The sequence below is a fragment of the Staurois parvus genome, unplaced genomic scaffold (genome assembly GCF_062004578.1).
Source record: "Staurois parvus isolate SC_StPar_1 unplaced genomic scaffold, SC_StPar_1.0 ptg000780l, whole genome shotgun sequence".
In the NCBI taxonomy this organism is placed as follows: Eukaryota; Metazoa; Chordata; class Amphibia; order Anura; family Ranidae; genus Staurois; species Staurois parvus.
This window is the reverse complement of record NW_028318576.1, coordinates 958,665-971,071: the sequence shown is the minus strand read 5'-3', so window position 1 is coordinate 971,071 and position 12,407 is coordinate 958,665. Positions and strand designations below refer to the sequence as shown.

At 39.7% G+C, this 12,407-nt stretch overlaps 1 protein-coding gene across 9 annotated transcripts in view; it reads left to right on the top strand.

The window, feature by feature from the left end:
- Nucleotides 1-12,407, top strand: part of UTRN (utrophin) — a 943,118-nt gene that overhangs the window by 191,419 nt on the left and 739,292 nt on the right. For all 9 annotated transcript variants that reach the window (XM_089654601.1, XM_089654598.1, XM_089654599.1 and 6 more), the window contains one exon: nucleotides 11,839-11,916. In XM_089654601.1, the coding sequence (XP_089510727.1) occupies nucleotides 11,839-11,916 (78 nt within the window). The remainder of the gene's footprint in view (nucleotides 1-11,838; nucleotides 11,917-12,407) is intronic.

Genomic DNA, 12,407 nt, shown 5'->3' with positions numbered 1-12,407 from the left:
CTCCAGGCAAACTACTCAATACATGGTTACTTACATGTACATGGTGTGGCAATTTAATTCCTGGAATGCCCACAGTGTAGCTCTATAAAGTTGAGTCACATAGCCATTCGCACTCGAGCGTGTTCTGACATGTTCTAACTTACACTGGGTCTCAGACCAGTTTACTCAGTCTCAGTCAAGGAGTAGTAGAAGAAATAACGTGTGCGTTGTGCAGGCAGAAAATGAGTGACAGAAATCTGGAGCAGCGGATTAACATCAAATTTTGAATGAAAATTGACAAGTGTGAGTGAGTTTAATGGGAAGATGTCCACGATGATGCAAGAAGTGGGCAGCCAAAAGCACAAAGATTCAAAATGTTGCGAGACTGTGAACCCTCGTTTTGTTCTGATCAAAGATTGAGTGTGCGAATGATGGCAGAAGAATTAAACATTAACAGGTAAAGAGTGCAGCAGATTCTAACTGGGGATTTGGGAATGACAAAGATTTCCGCAAAAATGGTGCCTCAAATCTTGATAGAAGATCAGAAAGAATGCTGTCTTCAAATTTCACCCAATCTTTTGTAGAATGCATTTTTTTATTGTTTTAATTCTGGGAATCAAATTGCCACACCTTTCATGTCTACTGTTTTACCTGGCAAAACCCCCTGCTTACTGGACAGAGTTGATAATGGTGATTCATTTAAAGGAGACTAGAGATGGGAGGTGATGGCTGAAATGCTGAACCAAGAAGATGAATTACTTAAAAAGGAACTCCAGGCTCAAAAGCTTTCATTTAAATATATTCCTCAATAACCACATGGGATATAAATCATCAGCGTGTGTGTACCAAATACCTTTATAAAGCCAAATGTTGATAATTGATAGAATTAGCAGTAACCTCATCATCGTGCTGTACATTGTCTATGTAGAGAGCAGAGCTGTGTGAGGGATCCAGCAAATCCACCCACTAAATACTACCTGCAGGAGGGGGTGGATACAACTACAGGAGGGGGCGGATACAAGACCAGTCATCCTGCACAAGGAAGGAGAGTAGCAGTGAGCAGTCTTTATTACAGCAAGCTTCTGCGCACACAAGGTTTTACACGAGATTACTGCACAGATCTTAAAGAAGTATAAAAAGCACACTTACGTTTGCAATACACAGGCAGTTCTTTTTTTCTTTCAGCCTCCATCCATACTAACAAGGTGTTGGAGGAACCCACTCTTGCCGGGTTATTGTATTCTGACAGTGGGACAGAATACCATGATCAGTGTCTGAAGCCGCTGACTGGTAAAAGTTTTCCAGCATGTCTTTTCAACAGAAGTCAGTCAAATGTTCAACTTCTGTTGAGCAGGGATAGCCACACACTGATCGAATATCATGCGATCCGCACTAAACCGGATTTTGATTTGTCCAGCTTAGGATTTAACTAAGAATTTACATGAAAAATGTGAAATGCTGCTGCGCTTATGAAATATACCTTTAAATAAATAAAAATACTTGTATAATGCAGCAGTCCTAATTGTGAACTATTATACACAAAATAAAATAAATACCATATAGACTGCGCAAAAATGATGTAGACGATATAAACTTGATATCAATAATCATAATAATAAATAAAAAACATCTGTAAACTGTTTTTTTTTTTTTAAATTCAAATATTTATTGATTTTTCATATTTATAAATACATATAAAAAGAGAAAAAGAGAAGAAGAACATAACATTTCTTCCACAATCTCATATATCATATAAAATTCTTAACTCCTTCTTTTTCCCCCTTTTGTTTCCCTTCCCTCTACCCCTATTCCCTCTCTCATCCCGCCCCCCTCTCACTCTTCCTTTCTCTCTTACATCCTTTCCTAAAGATTCAAAAAGAAACTTCACTTATCACTTCCCACTGCTTCACATATATTCATTTTATGTACAAACTCTTCCCATTGCCTCCATCTCCTATTATAAATCTCCATCATGTCTTCTTGGATATAATACAATTTCTCCATCTTACTAATCTGATTTACTCTCTCTACCCAGTCCTTTTCTGTCAGCACCTCTAAACTATGCCAGACTTTAGGTATTAATCCCTTTGCAGCATTCACATAGTACCATATACCCAAGTCTTTGTATTTATTCACTGGTATCTCTGTACTATGTAACAGGCACGCTTCTGGATCTAGTCCTATCTTTATCCCTGAAATTTTCCTTATTAAGTTGACCATTGTCTCCCAGTACCTTTGGATCTTTGGACACTCCCACCATATATGAAACCACGTACCAATCCCTCCACACCCCCGCCAGCACTCTTGTGTTCTTTCTACATCTATTTTATGTTCAACACTCGGTGTAATGTGCCATCTTACCAAAGATTTATAATTCACCTCCACCTCTCTCATACTGACATTTTCATGTGTAAGTCTATATATTTTCCTCTGTTTATCCTCATCTATTTCTATCCCCAAATCTTTTTCCCATTTATCTATATAGCTTGGTTTTACTTCCGTGCCTAACTCAGCGAGAATCTTATAAATTTTTGCCGTACCCCGTTTCCCATCTCCCCGTGATTCCAACAACCTCTCAAACAAATTCCACTCCTTTTTTTCTCTCATAGGTTTCGGAAGCCCTTCTACAAAGTGTTTTAATTGGTGATATTTCCACTCATCAATCTTAATAAAAAGTTCCCCTCCACCTCTCTTTAAATCCTTCAGTGTTTTCAATTTCTGTCCATCCATAATATCTCTCAGTTGAATATCTTCCTTTTTAAACCATTTTCCCACACTCCCCTCTATACCTGGTAGAAAATACTCCATATTCCTTAGTGACATTAATTGTGAGTTGAAATCCCATTTCATATATTTATGTAAATTATCCCAAACCTTTAAAACATTCAGTGTGTATACACTCGTGGTGTCTCTTAAACCTCTATATTGTGTAGGTGCCCATATACTTCTACTCAAATCCACTCCACTCAATTCTTCCTCTATCTTGACCCATCTTTTCCCCTCTACATTATGAGTCCAATCATAAATTCTTGTTAGAACTACAGCATTATAATATCTCTTGAGGTCTGGCACTCCCAATCCCCCTCTCTCTTTACCTCTAGTCATCAGGTCATACGATATTCTGGATTTTTTATTTTTCCATATAAATCTTGTTATCATCTTTTTAATTTCTTTAAAAAAGGCCTCTGGTAGTCTAATTGGGATCATCTGAAATTTATACAGGACTTTGGGTACAATTATCATTTTTATCAGATTTATACGTCCTAACCAAGAGGGGTTTCCTCCTCCCAATTTCTTCAGTTCTTCTTTGATCTCATTTAGAAGAGCAATATAATTTAATTTATACAGTTTTGTATATGAAGCAGTAAGTTTAATCCCTAAATATTTTATCTCTTTATTTCTCCATATAAAAGGGAATTCTTTTTGTATCTTATCTTTCTCACTATTCGGAAGATTTACATTTAAAATCTCAGTTTTTGTTGGGTTGATTTTTAGATTTGATAATTTCCCGTACTCCTTTAGGCTTTTTATTAAGTTCGGTAGTGTTATTCTAGGATTTCCCACATAAAACAACAAGTCGTCTGCAAAGGCTGCCACTTTATGTTCAGTTTCCCCTATCTGTATTCCCTTTATGTCTACGTTCTTCCTAATTGTTTCCAGCAAGGGTTCCAATGATAACACATATAGCAGTGGGGACAATGGACATCCCTGTCTTGTCCCATTTGACATCTCTATGGGGTCAGATTTTTCACCATTAACCAAGATAACCGCAGAGGGTGCTCTGTATAGCTTTCCTATCCACTCCCTCATTCTACCACCTACTCCCATGATCTCTAGGGTATCCATCATGAAGCTCCAGTTTACTCTATCGAAGGCCTTTTCAGCATCAATCGAGAGCACCACTACTGGGGTTTTCCCCTTCTTAGATTTCTGGATCAATAGCATAGTTCTAATTCCATTATCTCTACCCTCTCTCCCCGATACAAAACCCACTTGATCTCCGTGGATCCATTCTGGCATTAAATCTTTCATTCTATTTGCTAGGACCTTTGCGTATAACTTCGTATCTATATTTAGCAGTGCAATTGGTCTATAACTGGAACATTGAGTAGCTTCTTTCCCTTCCTTATGTATAAGTGTTACATGGGCTTGTAGGGATTCCTGTCTAATCTCCATTTCTCCACCCAAGGCGTTCATATATTCTTTCAATTTAGGTATTAGCAATTCACTATATTTTTTATAATATCTCACGGTATATCCGTCTGGGCCAGGACTTTTCCCTGCCTTAGTATTTTTTAATGCTATTTTTATTTCCTCCTGCGTGATTTCTACTTCCAGGGATTTCAATAGGTCTTCATCTACCCTTGGTAGTCCTGCATTTTTTAAGTATATTCTTCTTTTTTCTCTACTCTCATTTTCACCTTCATTCACACCGTCCTGGGGGTTAATATTATACAACTTACTATAATATTCTTTGAACACCTTTACGATCTCTTTAGTAGAGTGGGCCATTTCTCCCTTGGGATTTCTTATTTTTTCTATATAATTTCTATTTGTCTTTTTCCTTAGGGCTTTCATTAAATATTTTCCTGGTCGATCTCCCCATCTATACCTCTCTCCTGCTACTTTATTAAGTACTCTCCTCCTCTCTTCTTCCATTAATAACTCCAATTCTTTCTTCTTTTTTATTACCTTCTGTCTTATCTCACTTGTTATTCTATTTTTATGGATCTGTTCCAGGTCATATATTTCTTTTAAGAGCCCCGTTAATTTCTTACTCCTTTCCCTTTTCTTTTTTGCCCCTAACGCAATCAGTATACCTCTAATATATGCCTTGTGGGACTCCCAAACTGTGGCCAATGACACATCCCCTGTTTCGTTCTCCTGAAAAAATCTTTCCATCTCTTTTCTGATCTTCTGATCAATCTCTTGGTCTTGTAGAATAGCCTCATTTAACCTCCATCCTACCCCCCTTGTTAACTTCCTCCCCCATCTTACCTTCATTATAACCGGGGCATGGTCTGAAAGCGTCATTGTCTCTATTTCTACTTTAACCACCCTCTCAATAAGTTGATGATCTACCATTATGTAATCTAATCTCGAATAAGTCTTGTGTGCATTAGAGAAGAAGGTATAGTCTCTTTCCTTTCCATGCATTATTCTCCATATGTCCACTAGTTGGCACTCGTGTGTCTCCTTCTTTAAAATTCTCAGAGACTTACCTCCCTCTCTCTGCACACAAGAGGTTGTGTCCATCTGTGGATCCAAGCATAGATTCAAATCCCCTGCAACTATCAATCTTCCTTTTTTAAAATCCATCAATTTTCTCAATATCCCTTTTAGGTATACCTCTGGTCTTTTATTTGGGCATTAGATATTTGCTATTGTACATTCCATATCTTGCAATCTACCTCTCAAAAACAGGAATCTCCCCTCAGGATCCGTCTCTCTCCTCTATCTCCCACCTTACGTTTTTAGCAAACCCAATTGTCACCCCCTTAGCTCTCTTAATTGGGGTATCCGCATAGAACCATGTTGGATAATTTCTGGTGTTCAATTTTATATTTGACTTAATCTCAAAATGTGTCTCCTGCAAGAAAACTACCGAAGCTTCTCTATGTTGTAATTCTTTAAATAGCTTAAATCTCTTCCCAGGAATATTCAGCCCCTTTACATTATATGTTATAAATCTTATATCTTCCATATTTCTTGCATACATCTCCTCTCTATGCAGAGTGTGTTAAAAAGCTTCCCCCTATACCATCCTCCTCCCCCTCCCCTACCATACCCCTCCCCTCCCTCCTTCCCCCCCTCCAATATCCCCCTCCTCCACCCTCCCTCAACCTCCCTCACGACCTCCTCTCCACTCTCCCTCCCCCCTCCCCCATTAGGCCTATTCTTTGCCATCTAATCCTTTTGTGAGCCTAGTGTCACTTTTGGATCTTAACCCTGAGGTAGAACTCTAACCTTGTACAGTTCACCCACCCTCTTTTTTCCCCCAGTGTTCCCCTATCTATTCATTCTTTATTCCTTCTTCTAACTTGCTGCCATTCCTCTTTTCCCTCAGCATATATCCCTCCTTCTTCCTCTTCCTCCCAACCTGGAATCTCTATTCTTTGAATATTAAGTTTATCAAAAAAGTCTCTTAATTCCTCAGGAAATCTCAGATATGCAGTAACTCCATTCTTCCATCCAATTAGACACATCGAGCTACTCCATCTATATTGTACATTTTGTTTTTTCATCTGTTCAATTAGTGGTCTCAATGATCTTTTTCTCCATAATGTTTCAGGTGTCAAGTCTGCAAAAATGTGTAAATGTTTTCCTTCATACTCAGTACTAGCTCTTCCTTTTATTTTCTTCCATACTTCTTCTCTCTCTGCATTTTTATTAAAGTGTACCACTACATCTCCTGGTCTCTCTTCCACCCGATCTCGTTGAAACCTTCCTAGCCTATATATATTGTCCAATACAAATGTCTCAGTTCTAGGTCTACCCATTATGGAGTTTAGAATTTTTTGTATTGTCTCTCTTAAATCTTCTTCTTGTGCAGGCTCCGGGACTCCCTTTATCCTGAGGTTATTTTTCCTATGCATGTTACCTTGTATCTCCAATTTATATCCCAACTTTTTCTGTTCTTGCCTAATCTCCATTATCTGATTTCTCAGTTCAGGCATGGCTTGCGCATGTTTTTTAATTTTTTCTTCTGTTTCTTCTACTCTAGACAAAAGATGTCCCACGTCTTTCCTAATAATTCCCATCTCCTGTTTGATTGATTTTTCCAAATTTCCAAACATTTCTGTCATCTCTTTTTTATTTGGGATTTGTAGTTCTCCTTCATTTTCTCTTAACTCTGTTCCTCCTGTTATTTGTTGACTATTATTATCCATTTCCACCGGAGATCTGGCACTCTTATCCATACTGTTTTCCATTATACTTTTTTCACCTACTCCCTGAGTTCTTTCTGGGGTCACATTGCCTTGAGACGTAAATTTTCTAATTGTTACAGATTGGGAATGTTTGGACCCACTCCCTTTACTATTTTTACTCTTCATGTTTTCTATATGTGTCCAAGCCCTCTTCTTTAAAACTTTAGGGTATATGCTGTAATGAGTCCTTTAGAGAGGTTCTAGTTTCTTCACTCTACTTGGTGTTCCCTTTTTTTTTTTTTTTTCTATGTATACTTCTCCTGCTGCATCAATAAACTGTCCATATAACAGATTTAATACACAGTCCAGCCACTCTCACTCACCCTCTCTCCAGCAGCTTTTCCAGGGAGGTTGTCCTTTTTGATTCTCTGTCCTCTGTTCTAGCTCTGTTCCTCTTCCCCTCAGTTGAAGGAGGTGGTGGGGGGGGGATCTCTCCAGGTCTCCTTCTTCCTCCTCCGTCTACCTCTCACAGGTATCTGGCAGCCAGGCTCTCCTTTCCCCCAGGCTGGCGTCTCACCGTTTACACTGGAGCCCTGCCAGTTCTCTCTCCTTCTCCTCTCACCGAGCCGGGACACTAAGCCGGACCACGTGTCCTGTCAGTAACAGAGCCGGCGTCTCCCCCTGACTCAGGAAGCCGGCCGGCTTCTGTCTCCCAGAACTCCCTTTCGGGAGATCACGTGACTACCCGGCGTCACCTGCACTCCCAGCAGCCTCGGGTGGGAGGTTTCAACCGTCCCGCAATTGTGGACTCCTGCAGCTCCGTTCTCTCAGGTTCTCTTCGGGAACCCCCTCTTGCCCGTGAGTTTTTGTTCGGGCCCCTTCGCAGCGTTACTCGGGGAACTTTTGGGGAAGGAGGGTGAGTGTCTTGCGGAGAGTGCTCACGTCGTCCTCTCTCCTGCCGCCATGGTTAGGCTCCTCCTCCAAATTCCTCTGTAAACTGGTTTATCTGTGCAGTCCCAATATGTGAAAATATAGTGCAGACGTGCTAGAATCTTGATTGTAAACTCCGTATTAAAGTGACAAGTGCTCCACTGTGCTCAGACTGGTGACCCACATGGATTTACACTCACCGTCATCCCGTGACCACCTATCTCTAGGATCCCAAGATACCACGTATTATTGGTGACCGACGTTCCTTCACATGTATTCTACAACGTTGCTAGTATCAACCGATGTGTCTTCACTGGGTTAGGTTGTTAGTAATACAAGTGATCCTTCTTAGGGGCTAGTTAACACCAGCACTATTCCTCTCCTCCACAGGCAATAATATGCTTAAAAGTGAAAACAAAAAAAAGACATCCCATAGTGTAAATGCAACTCACAAAAAAAGTGCCTATTACTTTGCACTGAGTGTGCACTGAGTGTGTTCAGCTCTGTTGTTTGTAAATGGAAGAAAAAGATGGCCCTCCCGTTCCAGCCTGTGTTCCAAAGGGTGGAAGTGACGTTGGCGGAAGTTGCGTCCTCAAACCTTGACGCATTTCGACCAATAGATCGTCATCAGAAAGTGCAAACTTTTGATATTATTGCCTGTGGAGGAGAGGAGTAGTGCTGGTATTAACTAGTCCCTAAGAAGGATCACTTGTATTACTAACAGCCTAACCCGGTGGAGACACATCGGTTACTACTAACAATGTTGTGGAATACATGTGAAAGAACATCAGTCACCAATAATACGTGGTATCTTGGGATATTCCCAAAAAAGTGCTAGTGACCATCCTAGAGGTAGGTGGTCATGGGATGACGGTGAGTGTAAATCCATGTGGGTCACCAGTCTGAGCACAGTGGAGCACTTGTCACTTTAATACGGAGTTTACAATCAAGAATCTAGCACATTTGCACTTTATTTTCACATATTGGGACTGCACAGATAAACCAGTTTTGCACATGTTTATTATTTATTATTATGATTATTGATATCAAGTTTATATTGTCTACACCATTTTTGCACAGTCTATATGGTATCTATTTTAAGAATATACATCCCTCTTGTATTTAGACAATGTTTACTTATCCTGGAGTCCAGCTTTAATTCAGAACTATGGATGTCACCTCTCTGGCTGTGCAATGTGGAAAATGTATGTAAATCACAAGACTGGATCTAGAGAATTAACAGTCCTTTGGCAGTTAACAGACAATCAACATGTATGTATCCTGATTGTGTAATGAAGTGTTTGCCCAGGGTTTTGCTTTAAGCCACATGCCAATAAGAGCCTTATGGTAATGTCAGACATACGTTTATTGAAAAGTGAATATTTCCACATCTACTTTGATGAATGCAGCTCACAAAAAAGTGTATGTATGTAAAATGGTCACTATTGCTTCAGTATTTGTCTAGCCCTGCTGTGGCTCAGCTGCTTGCCTTGCATAGATGGACTGCTGCTTTAATCTCTGTTTTTCCTTGTCTTGTATCTACACACCAGATTACTTAAGAGACATTTCCTGCCCCTTCCTGCAAGATTGCTAGGGGAGAGCTTTCTGCAAAGTGATGAGGGTTTGGTTGACTGCATCAAAATATTTGGCCTAGCTCTATGCATTGTGCTCTGTCGGTTTATTACTAAGTGTTTGATTGTAGATAAAATGTCCCTAAAGGTTTCCATTTTAGAAGTTAGAAAGACTTGAGGATACAGCCTTCATGGGAACGCATATAATAGGTACACTATTTCTACAGCTGGACAGAACAGTTTGGTACAACCCTTATGATTTATGTTTTAGCAAAATACCGAGCTGTTTAAATCTAATAATAAGAGGAAATTTCTGCGTCTGACCTTTAACATAGATATAGTGGGTGTACAGCCATTTTATGTGGTGGCTGCTTCAGTATGCTGGGTGTTGTCTCTCTCTGAAAACAAGACATCATTCCCGGAGAATTAGATGACCTAATGTAAATCTGTCTTATATAATAACATTCCATACTAAAAGAAGCTGTACGTTAAAGAGAAATGAAATCAATGACAGTTTATGAAAGTGAAGATGTAATACTAATACTTGATCCAGTGTAAACAATATTTACGCTTCTGCTGCTAGTATGATTCTGAAGATTCTAATGGCGGTTTTAGTTCTGAAAGGTAAAAGCTGGTCATTACGCAGCTTGAATTTCATCCGATCCCTACTGAATCACCAGAAATTCAAGCTGTGGGCGGCCCTAATGGCAGCAATTTTCCACAGTTCCTTCAATTTTTCATTTAAGGTTTGTCAAACCATGTGGAAAATTGTCATCCAAACAGTGATTGTATTCAGTCAGATGCTATCATTGTTCTGGTATTCAGACAGGTACACACTTTCTGAATACAGTACAGTTGCCAGCAGGGCAAGATTCCTCCATCAATACTGTTTAGCCTGGATGGAAAAATCTATGAGATTTCTCTCATTCAGCCTGGGCTAAATTCAGCTTAACACGTACAAGGTATATATTACCTTCTACATAGATAATGGTTCCCCTGACAAGACCTTTATCTGTTTTTCTCTCCAGAGCAGCCTTTTCCAACCTCTTTACCACCATGGAACTCGTAAAATAATTTGGGGGTCAATGGAAATAAATGTCTCTTACACTGGTGTTCAGTGGAAAGAACACAAACATAGAGCTGTGGGAAGAACGCCACTCTTGTGGACAGCCTAGATAATCACTAATATGCTGCTGGCTGTCAAGTGGCATTGGTCCTGGAACTTATGCATTCGCCATCATATGGAAGGCCAATCAGCCACAGCTCAAGGAACCCCTAGATACCTCTGGAGGAATCTTATGGTTCCATAGAACCCTGGTTGAAAATGGCTGCTCTAGGCCATTCACACACTCTTTGTTCAGGCACTATACAAGGTCAGCATCTACTTCTTGGACTGATATTCTGGCTAAAATGATAAAATCAAGTAAACTGGTGGCAGAGTGTAGAGTGTAAATGCGTGTCGAGCTTGCGGAGCCATTCATTGTTATCAGCATCGCAAATGTGCCAAGCAATAACACGGGGCAAACATATAGTTAAAGATTGCTTGAAGCTCAAAAAGATACATGAGTTTCCTTGCCATGTCTGTGTGTAGGACAGCCATTTGAAATGAATGGGTTGTCCTACATACAAAATGTGCTGAAAAAACGCACATATATGTAGCATGAGTTGTAGTGTGGATGGGGGGGGGGGGGGGCTAAATGACATAAATCAACAATTGCTGCATTCTCTCACCGTGTGGCTCATTATAAAGTTGCAGTCTAATCATGGAGGCAGTAAATGCTGTTTCCTCCTTTCTGCAGCAGACTGATGACATCATCTCAACCTAGGCAAAGTCACATGACTGGAACTCAAGGATTGCGTCTTAATTACAAGACAGATCTTTATTTTTTAAATTACTGTTTTTGTGACATGACAGGAGACTGTTCATGTAAAATTGCCAAAAGGTAAATTTAAAGATCTGCCTCAGCTGAGCCCTTAAAATACACTGTTAAATATTTGAACTATTTTACATGGTAAATCATTTCTAAAATAATTAACATGTTCTTGTGATTCTCTCTCCATTGCTGTGTCTTCAGAGCTTAAAGCATATGACAATATTTTGCAGAACCTGTAAATGTGCCAACACTGTGCCAAAATCTCACCTCCTGCTTGTCTTTGCACAACTATTGGGCATCATCACACTTTTGACGTTCACCTTAAGTTTCTTTTCTCCACAAAGCTTGGATTCTCAATGCAACCTGGATTTCAGCTAGAGTGTAGCAACCCAATATTGGGAAGATCTCATGAAAAATTACTAGCAACCTGAATATTATTTCACTTTATTTTCATTATTATTTTATAAATTAAAAGGATAGTTACTTGAACAGTAAATAAGGCATGATGGAGGTGGGAATGGGTAAATTACACTCAACTATGAGCCTTGAATCTTCTAACAGCACTTTAAAAATAGCATAAAGTTAACTTTAAAATATCTTTCATTTTTTTTTCAGCCCAAAGAACGTGGATCCACAAGGGTGCATGCTTTAAATAATGTTAACAGAGTGCTCCAAATTTTACATCAAAATAATGTAAGTATTTTAATGTATGTGTTTTTGCTAGATATTTCATGGTAAACATATTTGTGTCTTTTATCCTGTACAATAGTGGTTTCTAAACTGTAGCCCTTTGCTTGCCTTTATCCGGTCCTTGAGGAATTATTTCTGCCACTGACACCAACAGCGAGGCATAATTCCTGCCACTGAGACCAACAATGGGGCACTATTCCTTCCACTGGCACCAACAATGTGGCAAAGAGAAATCCCAATCCAGCAAAGAGACATCCCCATATAGTAAAGAGACAGCCTAGTCTAGCAAAAAAGACATTCCCATATAGCAAAAGACAGCCCAGTCAAGCAAAGATGCATCCCCATGTAGCAAAGAGATGGCCCAATCCAGCAAAGAGACAGCCCAATTCAGCAAAGAGACATCCCCATATAGCAAAGAGATAGCCCAGTCCAGCACAGAGACAGCCCCATGTAGCATTCATCAGTGTCCCACTCATTAGAGGTCTCTCCATCAG